We start from the raw sequence: 22,480 nt of genomic DNA on the forward strand, positions 1-22,480 counted from the left end.
ATACCCGAGAGACAGAGTTAGTTATGACAGGTGCTTTTGTGGGGCCTTAGGTGTAGGCCTTGAGGTCTCAGTCAATAACTAACCCAGTACTCGAACATATAATGTTTGTTTCATTGATTGCAGAAGTGTTATAACCATTATATTTCTAATTACCTGAGCCCGAAGAGCAGAATGAATCCAAATAGGTGCCTTTGTAGGGCCTTAGATATAGGCCTTGAGGCTTCCCATCAGAACTCCTTCTAGACTCAAACATTATATGATAATCATAATATAACATAAATAAAACTAAGGGGTAGGTCGATTACTTGCGCCCCAAGTAACTTCGGACTTCTTGTTTATCAAGGACTGTCGTGGATGGGTTAAGTCCACATAAGGTTCTTTTTTATGCCTTAAGACCAAGGACTTTTGAATGATCAATCTTACATGCCCGAGAGCTTAGAACTTAGATCTGATTTAAACTATGAAGACATATTTCAATCGGATTTAAGAACTGATAAGTCTTTTAATCACTAACTTGCTAGAAATAACTTGGATACAACTGAAAGTATACAACATATTGCTAGACTAATAAATGAAAAGACAAAAACAAAGAGGGTCGGGCAAGGTTTCACCTTGTCGGGCAAAGCTGTTCGTCTTGCAACTTCCTATCTTTGTGATTTATCGAGGGGTTTGAAAGCTTAGAAAGAGGGGTAGGGAGATGAGTTTACAGAAGAAATCGATACTACAGCAAGATTTGGACGAGGTAGCAAAGCTATTACAAAGGCTTTTGGTGATGGTTGATCCCGAAAGGGATAAAGGCTTGGGCTGACTACAGCTTCGTTTAAAGGCAAATCTGGTTTGAGCAGAGTTTGTGCTTGTATTTGTTTGTTTGATTGAGTGTCTTTATCTCTGATTTCTCTTTCTTCTTTTATAGACACTTCGGCTTAGCCTCCTGTAGCATAATCTTGCCCGAATGCAGCTTGAAGGGTAGTGACTCATCAGCTTTTTACTTGTACTGCCACTGTAAAGTACTTTTTGGCTGATTAGCTGGCTGGTCTACACCACTTAGTATCTAGGCAGGTGAGCAAGTGGTTCCAATGGCATGTACCTAGTCAGAAAAGGGTATTTCCTACTTTTTGGGCTTTGGCTGGGCTTCAGGCCTTTTCCCCTTCTAGATCTCATTTTAGGCCAACTCCTTCTTGAGCCCAAAGTTCAAGTTTTAACCCAAATATCGTGTATTTGATATTCTACTTGATAAGAGACTTCAAACTAGTTTTTATCCAACCGATTATATCCAAGTTCTCAAAATATGCAAATGCATAAGATAGCACACATCCAATTGAACATCAAATTTCGATAGCAGATCCAAAAGATATCCCAAACATACGAACACACCATCAATCAAAATTGAAGCTTCAAGTGATCAAAACCTAGTAGCAGTTAAAGGTAGCAAAATGGAATTCGAGATCGAAAAATGGCAAAAACCCAAGAGCAATCAAATCATGCAAATCGAAAAAAAATAGTCTGTTTCCTATTTGAAATTCTCTCAGTGAGGGGTCTGTTCCCCTGAACAAAAGAAACCCAGCAAAACCCAACTTCCAAATTCTCATCCTTTTTTTCCCCAATCCTTTTTTTTTCAGCTATAAAATCAGCCCAACAAAAGTAGAAGGGTTATGAAGGATATGACCCAAAGGAGGCAAATGGGTTCTTTAGCAATTGCAAAATTAGAGAGAAAAAGAATAACTAGATTCAATCAATTGAAAGAAAGTTGGAAGAAAAATAGGAGGAGGAGGGTATAACAGAGAGAGAAGAAGAAGAAAAAGTGCAAGAAAAATAGGAGGAGGGTGGAACAGAGAGAGAAAAAGAAGAAAAGAAGAAGAACATGAGGAAGTAGAACCTCAGATTCAGATGAGAGAACAAGCGCTTAGCATGCAACGAGAGGGACAGAGAGAGTGAGAGACTACTGACTAATAATAAGGTTTTTTTTTGTCAAACGATAGATTTTGTCAGATTAAATGTTAGATTAGTCATTAGCAGGGTTTGAACCCACACCGTTATGCAAGGACACAACATCTTTCCACCACTGTGGTAAAGGGCCACTTGCATAATACAAAGGTTTTTGGTTGGATAATTTAGCAGGTCCACACCGTATAAACGGGTGGGGGGCTAGTACAATGAGTTTGGATACTATTTAGTACAAAACTGCACCAAACACTTGGAATCATATTAATTATCCTATCCGGCCTATTATACGGGCTGCCAAACAAGGCCTTGCAGGTTTTGAAAAATGAGTGCCACTTAAGTCTAGTTTGTAATTGCTCTGTTTTTTATTTTATTTTTTTTTTAAATAAACTGTTATTACTATGCTTTAAGAATAATCAATTATAAAATAAAGTAGTTGAGTATTTGATAGACTGTATTTAAAAGTATTGTGAGTATAAAAAGTAGTGTACAAGTGTTTGGTAAATTTCAATGTAAGTGATATAATTGAATATCATGACAAAAAATGACGTGATAGTAAGGGTGGTGGCAACAATAATGATGGCAATGACAATGCTGGTGATGGAAGCGGCAGTGGTAGGGGTATGGTGGTAGTTCCAATGGTAGGGTGTGGTTGTTGGAGTGTAGATTGTAGAGATAGCAGAGGTATCTGTGAAAGTGGTGGCAATTGTGGTGGTGGCAGTGGCGTTGTTGGCGGTGGTGGTGGCAACAATGATGGTGGTGATGTTAGTGACCGTCGCAGGTGATGGCGACGACAGCGGTGACAATGGGGGTGGGGGCAGGCACAATAATTATGCAGGTAGGATGATGGTGCCAATAATTAGGTTTGGTGGTTAGGATACAGAGGTAATAATGGTAGTAGGGGCGACAGTGGTGATGGCAGTTATGGAAGTGGTGGCAGTTGTGGCTGTGGTGGTAGCAGTAGCAACAACAATGATAGTGGTGGAGGTTGTTGTGGCGGTTATGGTGACAGAGGTGGCGTTTTGGTTGTGGTGACAGCGGTAATGTTTGTGGTTGTGGTGGTAGTGGTGCCAATAGTGAGGTTTGGTGGTTGAGGTACATAGGTAATAATGGTAGAAGGGGGAGGTGGTGGTGATGGCAGGTATGGAAATGGTGGCAGTTGTGGTTTTGGTGGTGGCAGTCGCGACAACAATGACGGTGGTTAAGGTTGTTGTGGTGGTTGTGGTGACAGTAGTGGTGTTTGTGGTTGTGGTGGTGCCAATAATGAGGGTTTGGGGTTTTGATATAGAGGTAATAATGGTAGAAAGGGCGGTTGTGGTGATGACATTTATGGAAGTGGTGGCAGTAGTGACAACAATGATGGTGGTTGAGGTTGTTGTGGTGGTTGTGGTGACAGCGGTGTCTTTTGTGGTTGTGGTGGTGGTGGTGGTGCCATTAGTGAGGTTTGGGGTTTTTGGTACAAAGGTTATAATGGTAGAAGGGGCGGCGATGGTGATGGCAGTTATAGAAGAGGTGCCAGTTATGGTTGTGGTGCTGGCAGTAGTGACAACAATGACGGTGGTGGACGTTGTTGTGGTGGTTGTGGTGACAGCGATGGCGTTTGTGGTTGTGGTGACACCATGTTAAAGATATCTCTAATATGTGCCAATGGATCTTTAGTACTCATGCCATGAAAAGAAAGCATTGTATTAAAGTGGATATTCTTCAATGCATAATTTCTTGCAGTTGTAGGAAGAAATATGTTTGATGGTGATTCTGGAATGGTTGGACTATCAAGATCTCATCTCGTTTCATTCTGCACTAACGCCATCGTGTTCTCTTGTTGATTTTCTTTCTCACTGTCTTTCCTTTGTTCCTTGTAGATTTCACGAAGTCCTTTCTCGATTTCCGGTTCAAACTCAAGTAATACACAATCTAACGAACATGTACCATTCACCTTTAAGAAACAATGAAAAATAGTGAGAATGCATCGAGAAAAACTAAACAAAATTAAAAAACAAAAATAAAAATAAATAAAAAATCACAAAGTAAATTCAATTAAATTCAATCCGAGTTAGCGGCACCAAAAACTTGTTGTTGTAATTGCAAGTGTACAATATCGCTCAAGTAATGTAGTGATAAGTAGATTGTCGTTCTAACAAGAATCAGATTAACAAAACTTACTATTGTGATTAACCTCAAACTAATTTTAAATACAACAAGACTTACATTGACAAATTAAAATATGCAAAGAAACGAAACAGAAATAAAAATAACAATTGATCAAACACGTAGTAAAAGAAAATGGAATAATTAATGTAAGAAAACGCTAGGACATCAGGTTCCTCATTCTCAATCCCATTAAACCCCGTTATTCATATTAACATCAAATTATTTTCATGTTGCTAGCAATTATCCCTTGATTTGTCAATATTTCATGTCAGAATATACTAATTGTGTTCCTACATATCATCCGCTATGTCTAGCCACAGATACAGATAATCAAAACCCTTTGCGCTCAATGGATAAATATACGATACTACACATATCATAACCAGTATGTCTACTCGATTATGAAATTCATGGTAATTGTTATGAGAAGCAATCTACTAAACTCCAGTTGTCAGTCACAATTTAGTTCTTTACACAACTAATGGTCAATTATTTGATAACAACAAAGCACAATAACAATCACTCAACATGGAAAATAATTGAGATTAATATAAAATAACGAGACTTATATGTATATGATAAGAGTACACCCTAGCCCTAGCGAAATGATTTAGTTTGTGATGAACTAATGACATACATAGATGACTTCGATGACAAGGAAGAAACCCCAAAACTCAAATTTTGTATTTGTGTGTGAGCATGCACTAGGAAATCTACAGCCTTCTCTCCTTGCGGCGCTGGGTAGTTAGCAAGATCTTTTCTCTGTGTCATTAGGGGTTGGCACAGGCCAGGCCAGGCCCAAATTTGGAATGCAACATTATTGGAAAATACTCAGTAGGATTGAGTGAGTAAACTAATGCAAGAACTTTTTTTGGTGCAAGATAGATAAGGTGGAATAGAGGAAGATGAATTTGGAATAGAGACCTTGTTTTACGATAGAGGAAAATGAGGTTTTTATACCAAATATAAACCCAGCATCACACCTAGCTTCTTTATATGACCAATCGTCTCAATCTTACCATTTTAGGCCACTAGCTCGAAAATTCCCCCACCAATCACCAACACTACAAAACGAAGTAGAACCAAGTACCAAAGGATACTAAATCATCTAAGGTTACCAATCAAGCTGGAATTATGAAAAAAAAATTTCACTTACTCTTGGTTCAATTGCCACCTAATTTCGAGGAGTCTATAGCCTACTGGAGAAAGGGGATAGAGATAGACAAACTGATATATGTGATGTTATCAAGGAAACCTCAAATTTGGATGAACATGCTCGCTACCAAGCGATTGATTTGCTCGATGCTAAAACAAAAAGTACGCATTGCTGGAGATGTCACCTGAAGAGTGCTCAAATTGGATAACTTATAATTCAAAATGAGATGCGATTTGACTCATGATACATTAGCTTTTATTTGTTGTTTGTTTTGTTTTGGACTGACTTAGCCACACTTTTTATTAATTATTAGCATTTATATTTCTTTGTGTCTTCGGTATTATATATGGTTCTTCGTTTATTTGTTAACTTGCTAATGATTGGTATTATATATATATGGTTCTTTGTTTGCTAACTTGTTTATGCTTTTGTTTATTTGGTTGGTAGTTTATATAATGTCTAGTTGGAATCAAAATCACGCACAATCACAGAATGGAAGCGTAATTTAGTCAGAATTGCCTGCCAACTCTTGCAATGAGAGAATGGGGTTGATTAGAGTTGGGGTGTGATTGAATCTAGATCATATTGAATCTAGATTAGACTTCCTACATATCTTACATATCTCCTAAGGTGGAAAATCAAAGCACTGATCTAGTTCTTAAAAAGTTTTGAAATAGAGGAAAAACACTCTTATGAGATGCAAGATTCATTCGCATAGAAGAAATGCTAGCAACATTTTTGCTCATTGTCGGCCACAATAATAGATAGTCTACTAGGTAATACACTTGGCCGATTACATTTGACTATCAGTAGAAATTTTAACAAAATTTTGAAGGCCTTGAACACAATAGCAATGAAGATGATGTCCAAACATGGATTAGCACTGCCATCTAAAATAAGGGAAAGTACGAGGTTTTACCTTACTTGAGCTACATATAGTGTGCTGTTCTTTTTATTTTTTTATTTTATATAATTTTAATTTATTCCAAAAGATAAACTTAAGAACACTCTATTGTGGCACACCATCCCAGCATCAGTGTCAGAATACTATGTAAGCAATTATCGTATTCGTAAGGGATATCACAAAATGTATTAGCCGCTTGTAACTTTAATTTGAATTTTATCAACCCTTAGAAGATGGGAAGGATCAACTCATAATGCAAGAGTACTATATAATGCTTTTACAAGGAGGAATATACTTAAAGTGCCACAAGTATCAAATTATCTTTTTTTGATTTATTATTATTTTATTATAATCAATTTCTCATTAAGTCATTGAGTTGCATATTAAAATATATATTATTAGGTAAACTTTCATAATAGATTGTGGATTTTCAAATAGACGCAAGTTCTTAGCTCCTTATTGAGGAATCCAATATCATCTCCAAGAGTATGGTGGTTTGGGTCGTGAGCCTAGAAACGAAAAAAGAGTTGTTCAATTTTCATTATGCTTCCTTAGGAAATGTCATCAAGAGGATATTTGGTATTTTAAAATCACGATTTCTAATTTTTAGGACTGCACTTCCATTTCCATATGCAGCACAAGCTGAGTAATATTAGCCTGTGTAGGAGTACACAATTTTGTTCGCAAATAGTGTAGGTCAAACAAATTTCATGTTGAAACGAGATGATGAATCTTCTTTGTCATCAAACAAATTTCATTTTGAAACGAGATGATGAATCTTCTTTGTCTCTACCTTTGTTAGTTTTGGAAGGGGATCCTGAACGAGATGTACAAACACAAGAACAACCACAAAATATTTTAAATGAATCTAATATAGCCTTGAACATATGGAGAGATGCCCAAATGATAACAATGTGAATGAAAGATATGAGTCCTGAATAATGCTAGTGTTGTGGCTGTTAGGAGCCCTATTTGAAAGACCGAGGGAGCAAAATGAGGGTTATAATCTTGTTTTCCTTTGAAATCATCTATCCTTTTCTTAAAATTTGATTTATGTGATTTTATGTACTTGTATTATCTTTGACTTTAAGATATATTGTTGAATGATACAAAGTAGCTCTTGCAATCAAATCGTTAGTGAGTCAATGATCCTTGTTTTGGTTAGTTAAATGAGAAAAGGAAAGACATATTTGATTTGTTTGTATTTTCATATATATATATATATATATATATATTTATGTTCTTCTCAGATTATGTATTGGGAAAGAAATTTATTTTATGTTGTAGGAGTCAACTAAATTTTAAGAAATTCATGAAAGAAGTCCATACAAATCTATACAAATCTATAATAGAAATCCATATAAATCAGTCAAATAGAATTGTAAAGTCTATTAAAAGTTCCCAAAATCTGTCACTTAAAAAAGTCGATTAAAATACTATGAAATCCAAATTAACTACACCCTCTTTATTTTCTGTTAGTTTCATCATTTGCTCCTAAAATCTTGAAAGACATGACACGTGAGGGTGCATGTGAAGAGCGTGAAGTCCACATAATTTAATGGATTCCAAAAGAAAGTTTCTTTTTTACAAGCCCAAATTTATTTCTTATTCATCAACATGAATATATTCATGCATTCAATCTTGCACAAATTCATGTCCTCTCATCTCATGGATGCATTGCCCGTTCCGGCGATGGAGTTCCATCCCGCTTTGACTGTTAGCTTACTTTTGAGCCTACAATGCAAATGACACAAACAATAGTGGAGCATAAAATTAGCATTTGATTAGACTAGCTATAATTTGATCTTGGTCAAGATCTTCAATTCATCCTCTTTGCACTTAAAAAAAAACAAAAAAGCTTAATCCATCTTTTCATTCATTTGAAATCTATAAAAACTACTAGCTAGTATCGGCGGATCTAAGAAAAATTCTTGGGAGGTCAGTGTGAAAATAGAGGTGTTCGCGGTCTAAAATTTTTGGACAGAAACGAGTAAATTTTTTAGTGTGGCATTAGGTTGAATAGTTGGTGGGCTGTCGAGAGCCAACAGCTGCCGAACGAGTTTGTCAGCATATGTCAATAACGCCGAGAAAGTTTGTTTATAAGATGTTGACAACAATGCACATAAAGGTGCTGCCCAGTCTCACTTAGAATTTGTCGAACACTTTATGTACCTGAATAGGTTGCTACCCAGACGACCAAGAGGTCATCAAAGGCGCTTCCCAACAACTTTCCTGGCTGCCACGAGTTCAACTGTCCACGTTGACTCCCTAGTGGATATGCCAGTAGCCTAGTGACATTCGGATTTAACAGAATTACATATTGGACTAATATTACAACAAAAATACATGTTTCCTCTAGCTAAGAGAAAATTTCTCCCATACTTCCTTCTTGTTTCTGTTTCAAACAACTTGCCATAATTTGTGACAGAAATTAGGCTTCCATGTACCAACAATAATTTGTTTAGGGAATTTGGACTCTCGGAAGGCTGTAGATTCATGTATCCTCCCATGGCCTGTAGTTCCAATGACTTCGGTGACCCTCCGAGGATCCTCTATCACTGTTAATATTGACATACTACCGGTTTCATGTAAGACCATCTTAGATCATGTAGGATTTATCTAATATGACAAATACCATAAGGTGAAGAGTCCACCCACATGAAGATATTAACTTCCTAATTACTTATGTAGTAATTAGATGAATGTCTAAAGCCATTTCAGCTTGGAATGTGAATGGCGTTAATTCATTGTATCATCCTCTTCCTAAAGCTAAATGAGGATGCTTAGGGGAAGAGAGAAACTAGTGTGAGAGAAACACAGCTTTTCATAAAGTTCACATATTCTAGTTAGGACCCTAGGCTATCACTATTTGCCCTAGGTCTTGGGAGGCGAAAACCAAGGGACAACACGACATACCGTAGCCAACCCGACGACCTTCAAGGTTCTAGACTTGCACAGAAGAACAAAGTACTTGTTCGTGTTTGTAGGAGCGTGTCGAGATTCAAGCTTCCGCACAAAGGTTGGTACGTTCTTCCAACATATCCAAATAGAATGCGGGTGCATCCAATCTCACGTTTTCTCTGACTGCTTTAAAAAAATGTCATGCTCCCCACTCTGCACAAGTATAAATTCTCTCTTTGATCTCAACCAAGGACGCATAATTATGGTGTAATAATCTCTCGTCCACTCTTTCTTATAAAAAATTTCAACATCCACGCCTCAATGTTGATGTTCTCACCATGAGATGAAGTATCAACGACGGTTCTTGGAGAGAGAATATGTGCCAGTGTTGTCCTGAGAAACACGAACAATTTTGTAAGTGGTGGTTGTACTATCGATCGAATCTCATTCCATCCCATTTATCCAGTATCTCGAGAGTAGAATCTCTACCATACAAGTGACTGTTTGGGTGCGACTAATTAAAACTTGTGCACTAAGATAAGGATTGATTAACAACGTCCATGATCCATTCTAATGTTTCAAGCAAAACAACATTGAGATAAACAAACTGTATCTCGTAAAATATGTTCGAACCCATAATCTTGTGTGGACAAGGTGTCCAAAAAACTACGAACATGCACGTTGGTCTTAACTGAAGGCGCTTTTGCCATCATCGTGTTCGATTACTTGCAACACCATGCTTTCTAGAGGTTCAACAACTCTTGATCGAGCAGAAAGCATAAGTTGAGGTCCAGCATGACGATCTGTTGTACCGTTGGCTCTTGAGAGTTGGAGACACTTTGATCGAACAGAGTAATTTTGGGGGGAGTCTGAGAAAGATGTTTGGCGAGGATACTTGGTAGGTCCATCAACTTTGTTTCTAACTTTCGTTTGAGTGTAAAGGAATTTCTTATCTTTAAATCATCTTTGATCCTACGTACTAAATCAAATTATGAGCTTTTTCACTTGGAAGCCCGTATAACATAACATTTATACTTAAAAAAAGGGTATTCTCAATGTTGTTATGCTATAGTTGGCGAACTCGAACCAAATTATTTCGCCCACGTCAGTTTCAGCTTCGAAGTGGGAGGTTTAGACATTTCAATCTTGTGCCGTGTCTCCCAAGGTAAAAAATAGAGCTTAAGATCTAAACACAGATTCCTAATATATTGTAAGTAACAAAAATAAACAGTGCCAAAGAACAGTGGAAGTAAGAACTAGGATGTTAGACCAAATCAAGTTGCACATAGGAAGGGACATAGGATTTGGTAATTCTTTCCTAACTGAAATTCTAAAAGAAAATAAAGAATTATACACAATCCAAAACCTAATTGGACAAGAAATAGGTTTCCTGATCCTAGTCTGATTTTAACTAAACATACTGGTAGACGCCCCCTATATATACTCCTCAAGGGCTTGGCTCGATACAGTTAAGATTAATCTTTTGCGGTCGAAAAAATAAATCGACATGCCGCCTTCAATAGAAGCTCTTGCAATGGCTGGTGCTGATTACCTCAAATGTGGCATTACTTTGAAGGAGCTGGACAGAAACGACTCAGAATCACCACCAAGTCATTTACTGGTCGATGCATACCAGAGCGATATGGATTTCCTTAATTCCTTAAGCCAGTCTCCATCAAATTCCCCCAGTCAGAAAGGGTGCAATGTTGAATACTATAACGAAGAACGCAAGGATGGCGGGAACCAGTTGAAGATATTTGAAGAAGTTAAGTCAAGCCATGAAAAAAGGGACGTGGATACGAGGAAAATCTCAGTGGTGTGAAAACTGACATAGTTAACATACGTAATTTAACATGTTCAAACTTGTATTGTGGCCAGTTCAAACTTCAAAGGTTCCTCGCTGAAACGATTTTCTGTTGTATTTGAATGAACTTCGTTATAAACTTTTTTTTATATTTATTTGCAGAATATTGGATAGCTAAAAAACTTTTAACCCAACCACAACGGGCTGATCTAGTAATTGAGAATGAATTCTAGGCTCGGATTTCACACGGCATGTTCGATTTTTGATACTAGTGAATCACACGATGATAGGTAGAAGAAACTGAAATGCGTCTTCTCAGCTTCTAGAATAGTGGACTGCCGTGAAAAACCATCAATTGGTCCTCTACTTAAAAAAGAAAAAAAGAAAGAAAAAAAAACCTATTAACCCTACCCTGCAAAAGATTCTTGATTCGCTTGTGACACATATGATACCTTTTTCGTTATTTTTAATTGGATTTGATTTTATTTTATTTTATTTTATGATACAATACAAATTCCTCATCTAGCTTTCGCTACTGAAAGAGGAAAAAGAATAATTACAGGATTGATGCCGGAACACATATGCAAGAAACAAATATTTTTGAGAGTTGATCTACAATGATCTAATTTGAAAATTGCTAGAAAATTAGTGGATATTTCGAATGATGGTACAAAGGTATCAAGCCAAGTAAAACCAAACTCATTCCGAAAGAAGTTCCCAATTTGAATCTCTCACGTCCTATTCAAATAACATGGGGCTAATGAAAAAAGAAAATTGGTCTAATAAGTAGTTGATGAGTACTATTTTTCTTAAATACTAAGAGAATGTTGTGTTCCTTTTATGGGCAAATGAACTACCAAGATGCTTACATAAGTGCACGAGAGAATATGTGCTTTCTTTAAATTAGGTATAGGGCAATCAGGGTGAGATTTTTCAATATGACCGTCACACGAGGTAGTACACCACGTGTCATTATATAAATAGTGGGATATATGTGTTAAAAATTAACAATTTAAAAAATAAAATTTAACACTACTTACGTAAAAACACGTGGTGTATCATCCATGTTTCTGTCACAATAAAAACTTTCTCTCAACAAGGAGATTATTTATCTCTCTTTTTTTTTTCTTAAAAGAAAATGATAATGTCATTAACTTAGAAAAAGATTACAATGAGTCTTGAAGGAGGGCATCCGAGACCTCACTCCAAACCATATTACAACCAATAGATAAAGCACACTTTGCTAAATAATGAACAACCTCATTACAAGGCGTGAAACGTAAGTAATCCGCTCATCTTGTAACTAGGAAGCCCACTCCTTTGCAACATCAATAAACAACTCAAGGACGTGAAACAGAAGTAATTCTGACGTCTCATATTCATGTATTCTTATACAAATTCACTGCTTTTACGATTTTAAGTAAGTAAATATGTCATTACTTTTCCGATGACGTTTGTACAGTTTGCATCTGCAAACTACAAACATGTCTGCATGATCCTCCAAATACAACATAATTATGATCTAAAAGTCTTTTCATCAGCTTCATTGTGCAGTGTGGTCTATAGTCCAGCGATGGTGTGATGGTCACAAAATGCCGACATATAAATTTCCATCATCTACCATCCACGGGAGCATTTATTCTCCATATTCGATTGATAATATGCAGACCAGCTAATGGAAGTTTTTTTTTCTTAATTATGCTAAATCCACTTTTTATCTGAAAAATAAATGGTTTGTAATAATTTGGATTAGGTCAATGAAAACAACAATGGATAATGTTAGGAAAATTAAAATTTTAAATCAAATTTGCAAACTAAATAATGTGTTACTAATAAGAAATAAACATGTTAATCAACATTTAAGTAATAATTCAATAACATCCACATCATTTGGCTTTAAAATAGAAGAAATTAGAATCCAGCCCCTAGTTACCTATACGCTATGATTAAAATCTTGTTGAATTTCAGTTTCTGATCAAGATCCATGTACTTTGTACACATCAACATTTTCACATATTTCCATGTTAGCTTTTTCTTCTATTTATTAAAAATTTATAAATTATCCCTCATATCATTCATTAGCACTCTCAAAATAATTAAAGAGCATTGTAATTGAAACTCCTAGATTTCAGTTGCCCAATTTAGGCTATTCCGTTTTTGGTTTTTACATTTGCATTCAAATTTTGCCAAAATTCATATGTTCTCCACAAGCATTCAAACAAACACAGATTTTTGCAGAATATTTAAAAATATTGCGTCTGTTTTTTCTTACATCGGAGAGATTTTGTTAAGATTTTTAAATGGGTAATCTTTGTACCATAGTTCTACCCAGTCGGAGGTATTTCAAGCGGGGAAGAACTGAATTGCATTTGCATAGTAACTTGGAGATCCTCCGACCAGTTCAAGGGTTTTTTTTTTTTTTTACCTTTTTTTTTTACAAGGTTTTTTTGTATCTTCAATTAACGACTTGTAAATACGTGAGCATTTCGTTTTAGCTTGTATTTTTGTTTATGCAAATTTCTGGTATGCACAACAAGTGTTTGTAAAAATGTTTGAATAAGTTTTTTTTTCCTTTATGAGCCTTAAAAGGCCAGGCGTGGGTACAATCTTATTGCATTGGGTACATTTTCTGTTAAGCATATATGGTGACTGCAAAATCAGTTTTTTAATCTGGGATACAAATTAGCTAATCAGGTAAACATAAATACTAGTCAATAGGCCTAAAAAGGCCATATGCGTGGGGGTACAATCTTATTGCATGGGGTACATTTTTCTGTTGGATGTGGATTGTCTTCCCTCCCATTTCTGTACTCTTCCCATCATCTCTTGTTTGTGTGGTCACGGTTAAGCCACGTCAATATTTTATATTAATTTTTTTATATAAAAATAATAAAACAAAAAGTAATAGGAATATAAAATATTGACATGGTTTAATCGTGACCACACAAAACAGGAAAAGATGAGAAAAGTATGGAAATGGTTGGGCAGACAATCCACCTCCTTTTCTGTTAGCATATATGGAGATTTCACATCAGCTTTTCAATGACAGACTTCATGAATAGCTTCAATTAGGGGACTTAAATTTGGGAATTTCAGTTACAATGCTCTCCCATTGTTTTACCGTGATAATGAGTGATATGAAGTATAATTTATAAATTAAAAATTTTAATAAATAAAATAAAAAGCTGACATGGAAGTAAGTGAATAATAAAATGCTGATGTGTACAAAGCCTAGGGATCTTGATTAAAACTGAAATCAAATAATTATAAGGAAAACTAATAAAAAAGACTTGAAAATTTTGAGTTTTAATGATAAGGACAAAATAAAAGGTAAAATGAATAGTAACAGATTTGATTTTTTAGTGTAAAAATATGATTTTTCATTAAAATGAATAGTACCGGAACTTTTTGTTAAAACTCCCGTAATTATATCAACTATGAACTAGATACAAAGTGTCCCTTAAAAATATCTACTTTACGTATTTTTGCCCCTTGATGTTAGTTCCGTAGCATCTTTAGTTCGTGACGGAAATTCTTCAATTCGTGAATTTGATTTTCTTGCAACCCTATCCAACCCACCAATCGCCATCACCCGCCTCAAACCGACCCAAAATATATCACACAATCTCACCCGCCTCTAAACTAACCCAAAATGCCATGCTTCAGCATCACCCAGTCCAAAAATTCATGCCACCGGTTCACCTTCGCCCGAGCCGGCCTCCGGTCTGCAATCACCGACCTCAAAGACGGCGCCACCACCATGCACTGCTGGGTCCCGCAATCTCCGAACCCTTCCAAGCCCAACCTCCTCCTCATCCACGGCTTCGGCGTCAACGCAATGTGGCAGTTCGTTGACCTCCTCCGCCATGTCACCCCTCACTACAACGTCTACGTGCCGGATCTCGTCTTCTTCGGCGACTCCTACACGACCCGGCCCGACCGGTCCGAGTGGTTCCAGGCCGAGTGCGTGATGCAGGCGATGGAGGCGCACTCGGTGCGGAGGCTGAGCCTGGTGGGGCTGAGCTACGGCGGGTTTGTGGGCTACAGTTTGGCTGCCATGTACAAGGAGGCGGTGGAGAGGGTTGTGATATGCGGCGCCGCCGTGTGCCTGGAGGAGAAGGACCTCTGGGAAGGTGCGTTTCGGATCTCGGATTTGGATGAGGCGGCCGGGATTTTGACGCCGCAGACGCCTGAGAAGCTGAAGGAGTTGGTCAGGTACACGTTTTTCAAGCCACCTCCAGTTGGGTTGCTGCCCTCTTGCTTGCTCATGGATTTCATTCAGGTAAATTCAACTTACTGATATCTTGATTTCAGTTTAATTGTTGTAAGCTCGTTTGGTATGGAGAATTAGATTAAAATTATGGATTAACATAAACAATATTTACTCAATCAAATCCCTCAAATGATAGTTTAAGAGGAAGAAATTAGCAGTCTAATCCTTTCAACATGAAAATCGTAGTCTCCATTAATTGTCCGATAAATGTAGGGGCAAATAAGAAAGTTAACTACCGTGACTAATTTCGCTTGTATTTAAAAAGGTAACTATATTATATGTAATAGGAACACTTGTCTTGTGATTTTTCTTTAGTGGTTTTATGTTTTTTTTTTTTTTTTAAAGTATATTTTTAGGATTTGGATAGAATATAGTAGGGTGTTCCAAATGCTGCGAAGAGTTTTCACCGTTAATTAAACGGAAAGGACATAACTTATTTTCTAGAAGTATCTAATCAACAGCTGGTTGACACGTCAAAATTTAGTCTATTAAAAAATAAATTATATCTTACGTTCTTGTCGGGGAATGATTAGTAATAGAAGGATCAGATCCTCTCCTAAGCTAAGGATGATGATCTTTTTTATCAAGGAATATGAGCCGTTAGATGAAAATTTAACGGTTACAAACAGAGAGTTCTTTAGAATTATAATAATTAAAATCGTTGAATTTTTATCTAATAGTTCACACTCCTTGATCAAGAAGATCTTCATCCTTAACTCAGGAGACAATTGACAAATCAACAGTCAACATGGTTTGGTTTGGTATTAAAACAATTACAAATTATTCATGCAAGGAATTGTTGCGATTACGTTTATACGAAAGAGTAGTACTGCATTTATCATTTATATACAATTTTCATATCACATTTAGAGGTAGGGGTCATTAATACATATAAATCTCTTCTCTATTAAAAAGATGGTACACATGTAGTATGAAAAATATGATAAATAGCATTTTTGTATTTATATACCGACAGATAAAAGCAAAAGTTCCATGATACTTTGGAGTACAAGATACTCCGAGCTTCTTAACAATTAAATTTTGGTTTTTGTATTTTGGGACAAAGATTTAATGATTAAAATACTCCAGAAAATTGTAGAAAATCCCTAGAAAAAGTTCACAGCTTTAAGTAGGACTAAAATTTTGGTGAAATGAGCAGGCAATGTACTCCGAATTTGTGCAAGAGAAGAAAGAGTTGATCCAGGCCATCCCCAAAAACCGAAAACTTTCAGACCTCCCCAAGATTCCTCAGGTTCAATCTTCTTAATTAAGAAATGTACAAGTCAGTTCCTCAAACGCATCGGTGATTTTCAACTGTTAATGCATGCAACGCCAACGGTTGAAAATCTCCCGGGCACGTGAGCATGATTATTTTTAGCGAATCCTTTATTAATAATACATTTCAAATTTCGTTTCGCAGCCAACCCTTATAGTTTGGGGAGAACATGATCAAGTATTTCCAGTTGAATTTGCTCACAAATTAAAAAGGTCAGTTTTCTGATGCTCGAGTATTGACCAAATGCATTTGTTTAGGCGCAGTTTTTAGTTTCTAGTTTTCAGTTTGGTTTGGTAACTACAACAAAAAACTGAAAATCAAATTTTGGAAACTGAAAAAAAATAGTTTTTAGTTTTCGTTTTTCGTTGTTATTTTTTGAAAGGTGAAAACTGAAAACGAAATGATTATCAAACTCACTGACTCATTCGGAATTTTGAATTCTTTGAAAAAACATAGGCACTTGGGAGAAAATGCTCAGCTTGTAGTAATCAAGGATGCAGGGCATGCATTGAACGCAGAAAAGACCAAGGAGTACCACAAGCACATCAAGTCCTTCTTACTCCGATAAGTTCATCTGCTAAACATCAAAACCAGTCACTGACTAATTAATCATTGTAGAGAAAAGTCGCGCGGGTGGACGACTCTCAACTGTTGACTCTCTCATGCATCAGCAGCCTGGAGTTGCCCACTCACGCGTGGCTGATTGACGCAAGCACATTGCCGGCATGTGCTTCATCCAAGCACAAGCTTGTGTTCTACCGAAGATGGAAAAGGAGATTCATTTGACGGATGAATGTAACTTTCAGAGCCTAAGGGGCAAATAATATGCCTACCCTGTAAACTAATTTATTCAATGTTAGATTTGTATCAAATAGATAGATTACATGTTATAATTATCGAACAAGCCAAAGTAGCCAAGGGTTCGATTCCTTCCAATGCACGTATACAACAAGGAACATAATGGCCGAAAATCAATAGGCATGTCTCGTTCACGAAGAAAGAAACAAATCTGGTAGGGAGAGCATACGTAAGTGTTCAACATTTTGGCATACAAATTCCATCAGGATCACAAATTTAGAGTATGATTCTGTTAATAGACAATACATACACTGATACAAGCCAATAGCAGCACTCACTTTCCCTGCACTACAAACTTAGTACTCTGTTGAGTCACACGCCTTATGTTGCTCCGTCGCCGAAAGCCAGTCCCAAATAATTAGTCTCTCTAATCCCCATTTAGTTCTGCACATTGATTACTAATTAGGGATTGAAGGCAGCAAGGCAATGTAACAAACAAACCAGAAAACGTATGTCCGAAAATAAACGGCTGACGGTGGAAATGAACTTTTGCGAAAACAAAATGCAGTTTTTTTCTGTCATAGTATTACCTCCCTTACCTCTGGATGGGGTTCTTCAACTTTAAATTGCTCACCTGACAATTCAATGAAAAAAATCAGTAATTATGAATTAAGTGCGTAAACTCAGAACAACTTACTTGATTTACTTTTCATTAATTACACAAGCACCAACAACAAAAGATTATTAAGACGGAGAACATGATCAGACGGGGACGTATTTCTTGACGCAAACAACGAAAAAGAACGTAAAAGGAAACATTTTCATTGAGCAAAAGATAACTAGCCACTACGCTATCGAAAGAATGAGAAAGAACAATGAATTTATGAAGATCTTGCCCTGTAACCCAACGACTCCAATTAAGAGGGATTATCAGGACTTGTAGAAATCATAGTGACATGACTTGAAGATAATTTAGAAAGTTGGACAAAAGATTCAAAACAATGCAGAACGAAAGAAAATGACTCATAAAATTACCTCCCTCTGGCAGATCCGAGGTCCACAATGTGAGATTATCTTTGAGAAGCTGCATAATGAGGGAACTGTCTTTGTAGGATTCTTCGTCGAGGCTGTCAAGTTCGGCAATAGCCTCATCGAATGCCTTCTTAGCTACATGACACGCCCTGCATAGTGCAATTTGCAAATGGAACACAAAAGTAAACACTACGTAAAATAACCGGAAGGAGGCAGCCAAGGGGGAAGAGAGAAAGGAAGATTAGGGAAACCTCTCAGGGGAGTTTTGAATTTCGTAGTAGAAAACAGAAAAGTTTAGAGCCAGGCCAAGCCTGATTGGGTGTGTTGGGGGAAACTCAGAGGCAGCAGTATCAATGGCACTCTGCAGCACATATGTAAATTTCGTTAGGATCTAGTTATGGGTACGTGAATATAACAAGAAGGAGAACAGAAAGTGAAAACATGACAGGGAAGAGGACATCCAGCAAGAAAGCAGATCAAAGCTTAACTCTTTGGCGGGGTTGAAGCGGTAACTCACGCTTGGTCTTGAGGTTGATTTTATTTATGGATTGAATGTGACTCGTCAATGGATGTTCACTTTTCTTTAATTTCATTGCGGCCATGGTGTCGTACGGTTCGTTGGTTAGACTGTTTGGCTCTCTTAACTAAAATGCGTTCTCGTTTTTGTCCTATTTTAGAGGGCAATCAGGTTGCTAATTCCTTAGCTAATTATGGGGTTGATCACGTTGGCTCTCACTGGTGGGATCCTGTCCCTTCTTTTGCGATTGCAGCTTCTAGGGATTTTTTTCAGGATTCCCTAGCTATCGTTTTTCTTGACTTTGTTGGCATGGTTTCTTTTGCGGGGTTTGGTTCTTTGTCCCTCCCGTCTTTGTACCTACCTTTTTGCTTCTTTAATAGTTTAATAAGCGAAGGGGGCTCTTTTTTTAAAAAAAAAAAACAAAAGAATCAAAGCATACCACATAGGCTTTGAGCGACTGATCAGCAGCTTCTTTACGATCATCACCAGCTTTGAATTCAGCTAGATATCGATAGTAATCTCCTTTCCTGTCACACCAAACAACAAGGATCACAACTCAAATCTCTCTCTCTCTCTCTCTCTCTCTCTCTCTCTCTCTCACACACACACACACACACAATTGCCAAAGAAAAGCGAAACATGAACTTGTATTGTGACGAAGTCTGTCATAAGGAATAGGCATTGGAGTGAAGATCCTTCGTAATCTAAATCTAATACGCACAAAAGGTCAAAAAAATTAAGAAATTCCAAACCAAAATGTAGCTCACATCTTCTGGTAAAAAACAGTGGATTCCCCTGTGGACGCTGATGGGAGGAGGTGATTATCAACAACTGTCAGTATATCATGGCAAATTTTTGCAAGCTCGTCTTCAACCCTCTTCCTGTACTCCTTTATCCTCTTCGCATATTGTTCACTTCCCTTTGCCTCCTCCTTCTGTTCAATTGAAGACAGTATCCGCCATGACGCCCGTCTTGCCCCAATCACATTCTTATACCCAACCGACACCAAATGTCTCTCCTCCACGCTCAGTTCCACATCCAACTCGGCAACTTTCTTCATTTCTTCAACCATCTCTGAATCAAGAAAAATGAAATGTAATTAATATGTAATATGCAAGTCTAGAAAATACCATCAACACAAAAATTATTTGCACTACTGCCACCACAGATGATTTCAAAACTCAAATCAGCAACGTTCGGGAAACACTGTTGCAAAAATGACAAGACTAATACCATATCAAAACTAACAAACAAAATTAAACAATTTCCATTACATTTACATGCCACATACAAACCAAATAAATGGTCCCCAACTGAGTCGGAGAACGAACAGGTGATCGAGGATGGGGTATGACATGTTTCACAATCAAATAGTGTTTAACATAACCAGTTTTGCTTGTAAACAACTGGGAATTTTGTCTCTGCTTAGGAACACCTAATGTATAGGTATCACTTCTCTATTTGCTATCTTTTTGGGATCAAAAAACCAGGCTAAGCAATCAAGGATCAAGCCGAAAACTTTAGATAATCATTACTTTAGGATGAACATGCAGTAATTAACTTGGTCTAATTAACTTAAACTTAGACTAACTGGATGCTCGTTGAGTAAACTCATTTAGTATTCTTCCAAAGCCAAGAAAATATAACACCACCAATCCCAAAAGTAAGAAAATGAAATGAAAAATAACATCACCACAATACACTGGCTCAAATTTAATTACATTATATCATCTACAAAATAGATGAGACTGAGTACCAAAAATACGTCTGAAAAAAGGAAATAGTAAAAAAGAAAACGAAGCGTCCATGCAAGAAGAAGAACATATATATACCATCGTATCTTTCGGCTTGCTCAGCAAGCTTTGCCTGGTAAGCATGCTTCTCTCTCTCTATCTCCATAGCCTCTCTCTCTCTCTAGAAACTCTGGTTCTGGCAACCTTGGAAAGCTAAAACTATATAATATGCTCTACTTATATATCTCTTGTCCCAACCTTCCGTCTATCTCTTTTTATCACGTGACTAGTCAGTAGTTCAACTGAGAGATGGTTGGAAATGGTTAGCGGACAGGTTGTAGGATCAATGGTCTGAGTGAGAAAGGTCAGGATTTTGTGAACCCTTCCCTTGGATCCTCGGACGGTGAGATAAGGGCGGGTGGATGGAATTGGATGCGAAACGAGGATCACATGGAGCGATATGGTTGGATGCGTTATTGATCGGGACAACCACTGATGGGTGTTTGATATTAGAAAGGGTGAGTGGTGCACCGCAAGTGGTCTCCATTTTGAGCGACATGTTATGTCAACTCCTTTTCGTTTTCACCGAGAGAGATGATAGGATTTTTACCATCTATGCAAATAGGGGCAAAATTACATGAAATACTTGTAAGAATACAAGAATGTTATAATATAGATGCTCATGCAAGGTCGTTCCCCTCGAGGACTATTTTAATAATTCATGTAAAAACAATTCCTAATCAACTACTTAGAATTAAAACTTGATAAAAGAGATTTTGAAATTGGGTAATATTAAAAACGAATTTTAATTAAAAACTAATATGACAAAAGAAAAGAGTTTTAAATACCAATTTATAATAGCACTAGGGTTCTACCATCACATAGCAATCCTACGATTTCCTACCAATTACTCATGATTTACACATGTCACATCGAAGGTTAGGTTTTCCTAATATATATTCTTCTCGTGATAACATGTAATCTGTCTATGATATTCAGATCAAATATGAACATGCAAGACTCATTAAGTTTTATGAAAACCTTTTGAAGAACCATGCAACCCCTAAGAGCGTGATATTCGCCTTAGATGAAATTACAATTATCAATCACAAGAAGCAATACTCAATCCTCCGGTGATATTCTGACCGAATTGCATCCAATCACTTATATAAATATCCTAATGGTGGCCAGTCATCAAGATAATTAGATAGTTTAAAACAGTAATCAATAATTTGAAATGTGCATGCAATCAATCATAAACAATTAAATAAAAATTACATATTCATGCTAAGGCTAAAGGTTTCGCCGTAGCAAAAGGAATTAGTTACGCATATTCATAGTTGAAATCATAGAAAATATTATTCAAAATAAAAGGAATGAAAGCACCTTAAAGTAGAAAATCCCCAAGAACCCTAGCCAAGTTCTTTATCTCTGAAGTTGAATAATAATAAGCGTACCCCAAAAACTGTAGACGGCAAAGCAATATATTTTCTAAGCCCTCGTACAAACCCTAAGACATAGGTCTCTTATTCCAGCTAGGAAACTAAATAATAATAAAATAGCTTAGAAAATAAAGTTCTAATTAAACTAGGAGAATCTGCCAATCAACTGTACAGCCACGTTTTAACCTCAGATCTCCTCCAAATCCGGGCCAAGATAGCTTGTTTTAAAGATCAGGACGTTCCGAACACATCTCCAAAAGGCCACGAAACCATCCGAGGTCATCTCGGGCTCCAAAAATGCAATTTAAGCCCAAAAACGTCAATTTCCAGCACCGCGCATCGCTCCTTTATTTTATTCCCAGAAAATAACCGCTTAGTGGAAAAATCCCAAATTTTGATACGATCAAGCTATGTGACTCAAGAACATCCTACAACTAGAATTACTCAAAAATTCGTCCATTTGACCACGTTTTGCTCCAGAGGAAGTCAAAATTCCTATATTAGAAATACAATTCAAAGTATCAAAATTCTTCCAAAATATGAACCAAAATA

The 22,480-nt window shown here is 36.9% G+C and overlaps 2 protein-coding genes across 4 annotated transcripts; one reads left to right on the forward strand and one right to left on the reverse strand.

The window, feature by feature from the left end:
* Positions 1-14,212: 14,212 nt before the first annotated feature.
* Positions 14,213-17,310, forward strand: LOC103442513 (uncharacterized). Its single transcript, XM_029094617.2, has 4 exons — positions 14,213-15,139; positions 16,290-16,382; positions 16,551-16,618; positions 16,863-17,310. Exons 1-4 carry the CDS (start codon positions 14,510-14,512, stop codon positions 16,972-16,974), a joined length of 903 nt encoding a protein of 300 aa, XP_028950450.1. The 5' UTR covers positions 14,213-14,509; the 3' UTR covers positions 16,975-17,310.
* A 57-nt stretch (positions 17,311-17,367) lies between these two features.
* Positions 17,368-21,006, reverse strand: LOC103436336 (14-3-3 protein 7). 3 transcript variants are annotated; one of them, XR_011576359.1, is made up of 8 exons: positions 20,586-20,964; positions 19,521-19,827; positions 19,193-19,280; positions 18,488-18,597; positions 18,240-18,385; positions 17,804-17,838; positions 17,515-17,648; positions 17,368-17,415 (listed from the first exon to the last, which is right to left on the reverse strand). XR_011576359.1 is itself a non-coding variant. In XM_070814227.1 (7 exons), exons 1-7 carry the CDS (start codon positions 20,650-20,652, stop codon positions 17,643-17,645), a joined length of 768 nt encoding a protein of 255 aa, XP_070670328.1. In that variant the 5' UTR covers positions 20,653-21,006; the 3' UTR covers positions 17,395-17,642. The 3 variants fall into 3 exon arrangements, 2 of the variants coding, with proteins under 2 accessions (XP_070670328.1, XP_008373074.3); XM_070814227.1 differs by having other exon boundaries at positions 17,395-17,648; positions 17,795-17,838; positions 20,586-21,006; XM_008374852.4 differs by having other exon boundaries at positions 17,395-17,648; positions 20,586-20,969.
* Positions 21,007-22,480: the final 1,474 nt, after the last annotated feature.

This window comes from Malus domestica, chromosome 15, assembly GCF_042453785.1.
Source record: "Malus domestica chromosome 15, GDT2T_hap1".
Lineage (NCBI taxonomy): Eukaryota > Viridiplantae > Streptophyta > Magnoliopsida > Rosales > Rosaceae > Malus > Malus domestica.

Coding starts and splice junctions, on each gene's coding strand:
- LOC103442513 (XM_029094617.2), top strand. CDS start 14,510: ATGCCATGCTTCAGCATCACCCAGTCCAAAAATTCATGCCACCGGTTC. Junction 16,383..16,550: donor ACCTCCCCAAGATTCCTCAG/GTTCAATCTTCT, acceptor TTCGTTTCGCAG/CCAACCCTTATAGTTTGGGG. Junction 16,619..16,862: donor TTTGCTCACAAATTAAAAAG/GTCAGTTTTCTG, acceptor GAAAAAACATAG/GCACTTGGGAGAAAATGCTC.
- LOC103436336 (XM_070814227.1), bottom strand. CDS start 20,652: ATGGAGATAGAGAGAGAGAAGCATGCTTACCAGGCAAAGCTTGCTGAG. Junction 19,828..20,585: donor GCAAGCCGAAAGATACGATG/GTATATATATGT, acceptor TTCTTGATTCAG/AGATGGTTGAAGAAATGAAG. Junction 18,386..18,487: donor ATTCAAAACTCCCCTGAGAG/GTTTCCCTAATC, acceptor TGCACTATGCAG/GGCGTGTCATGTAGCTAAGA.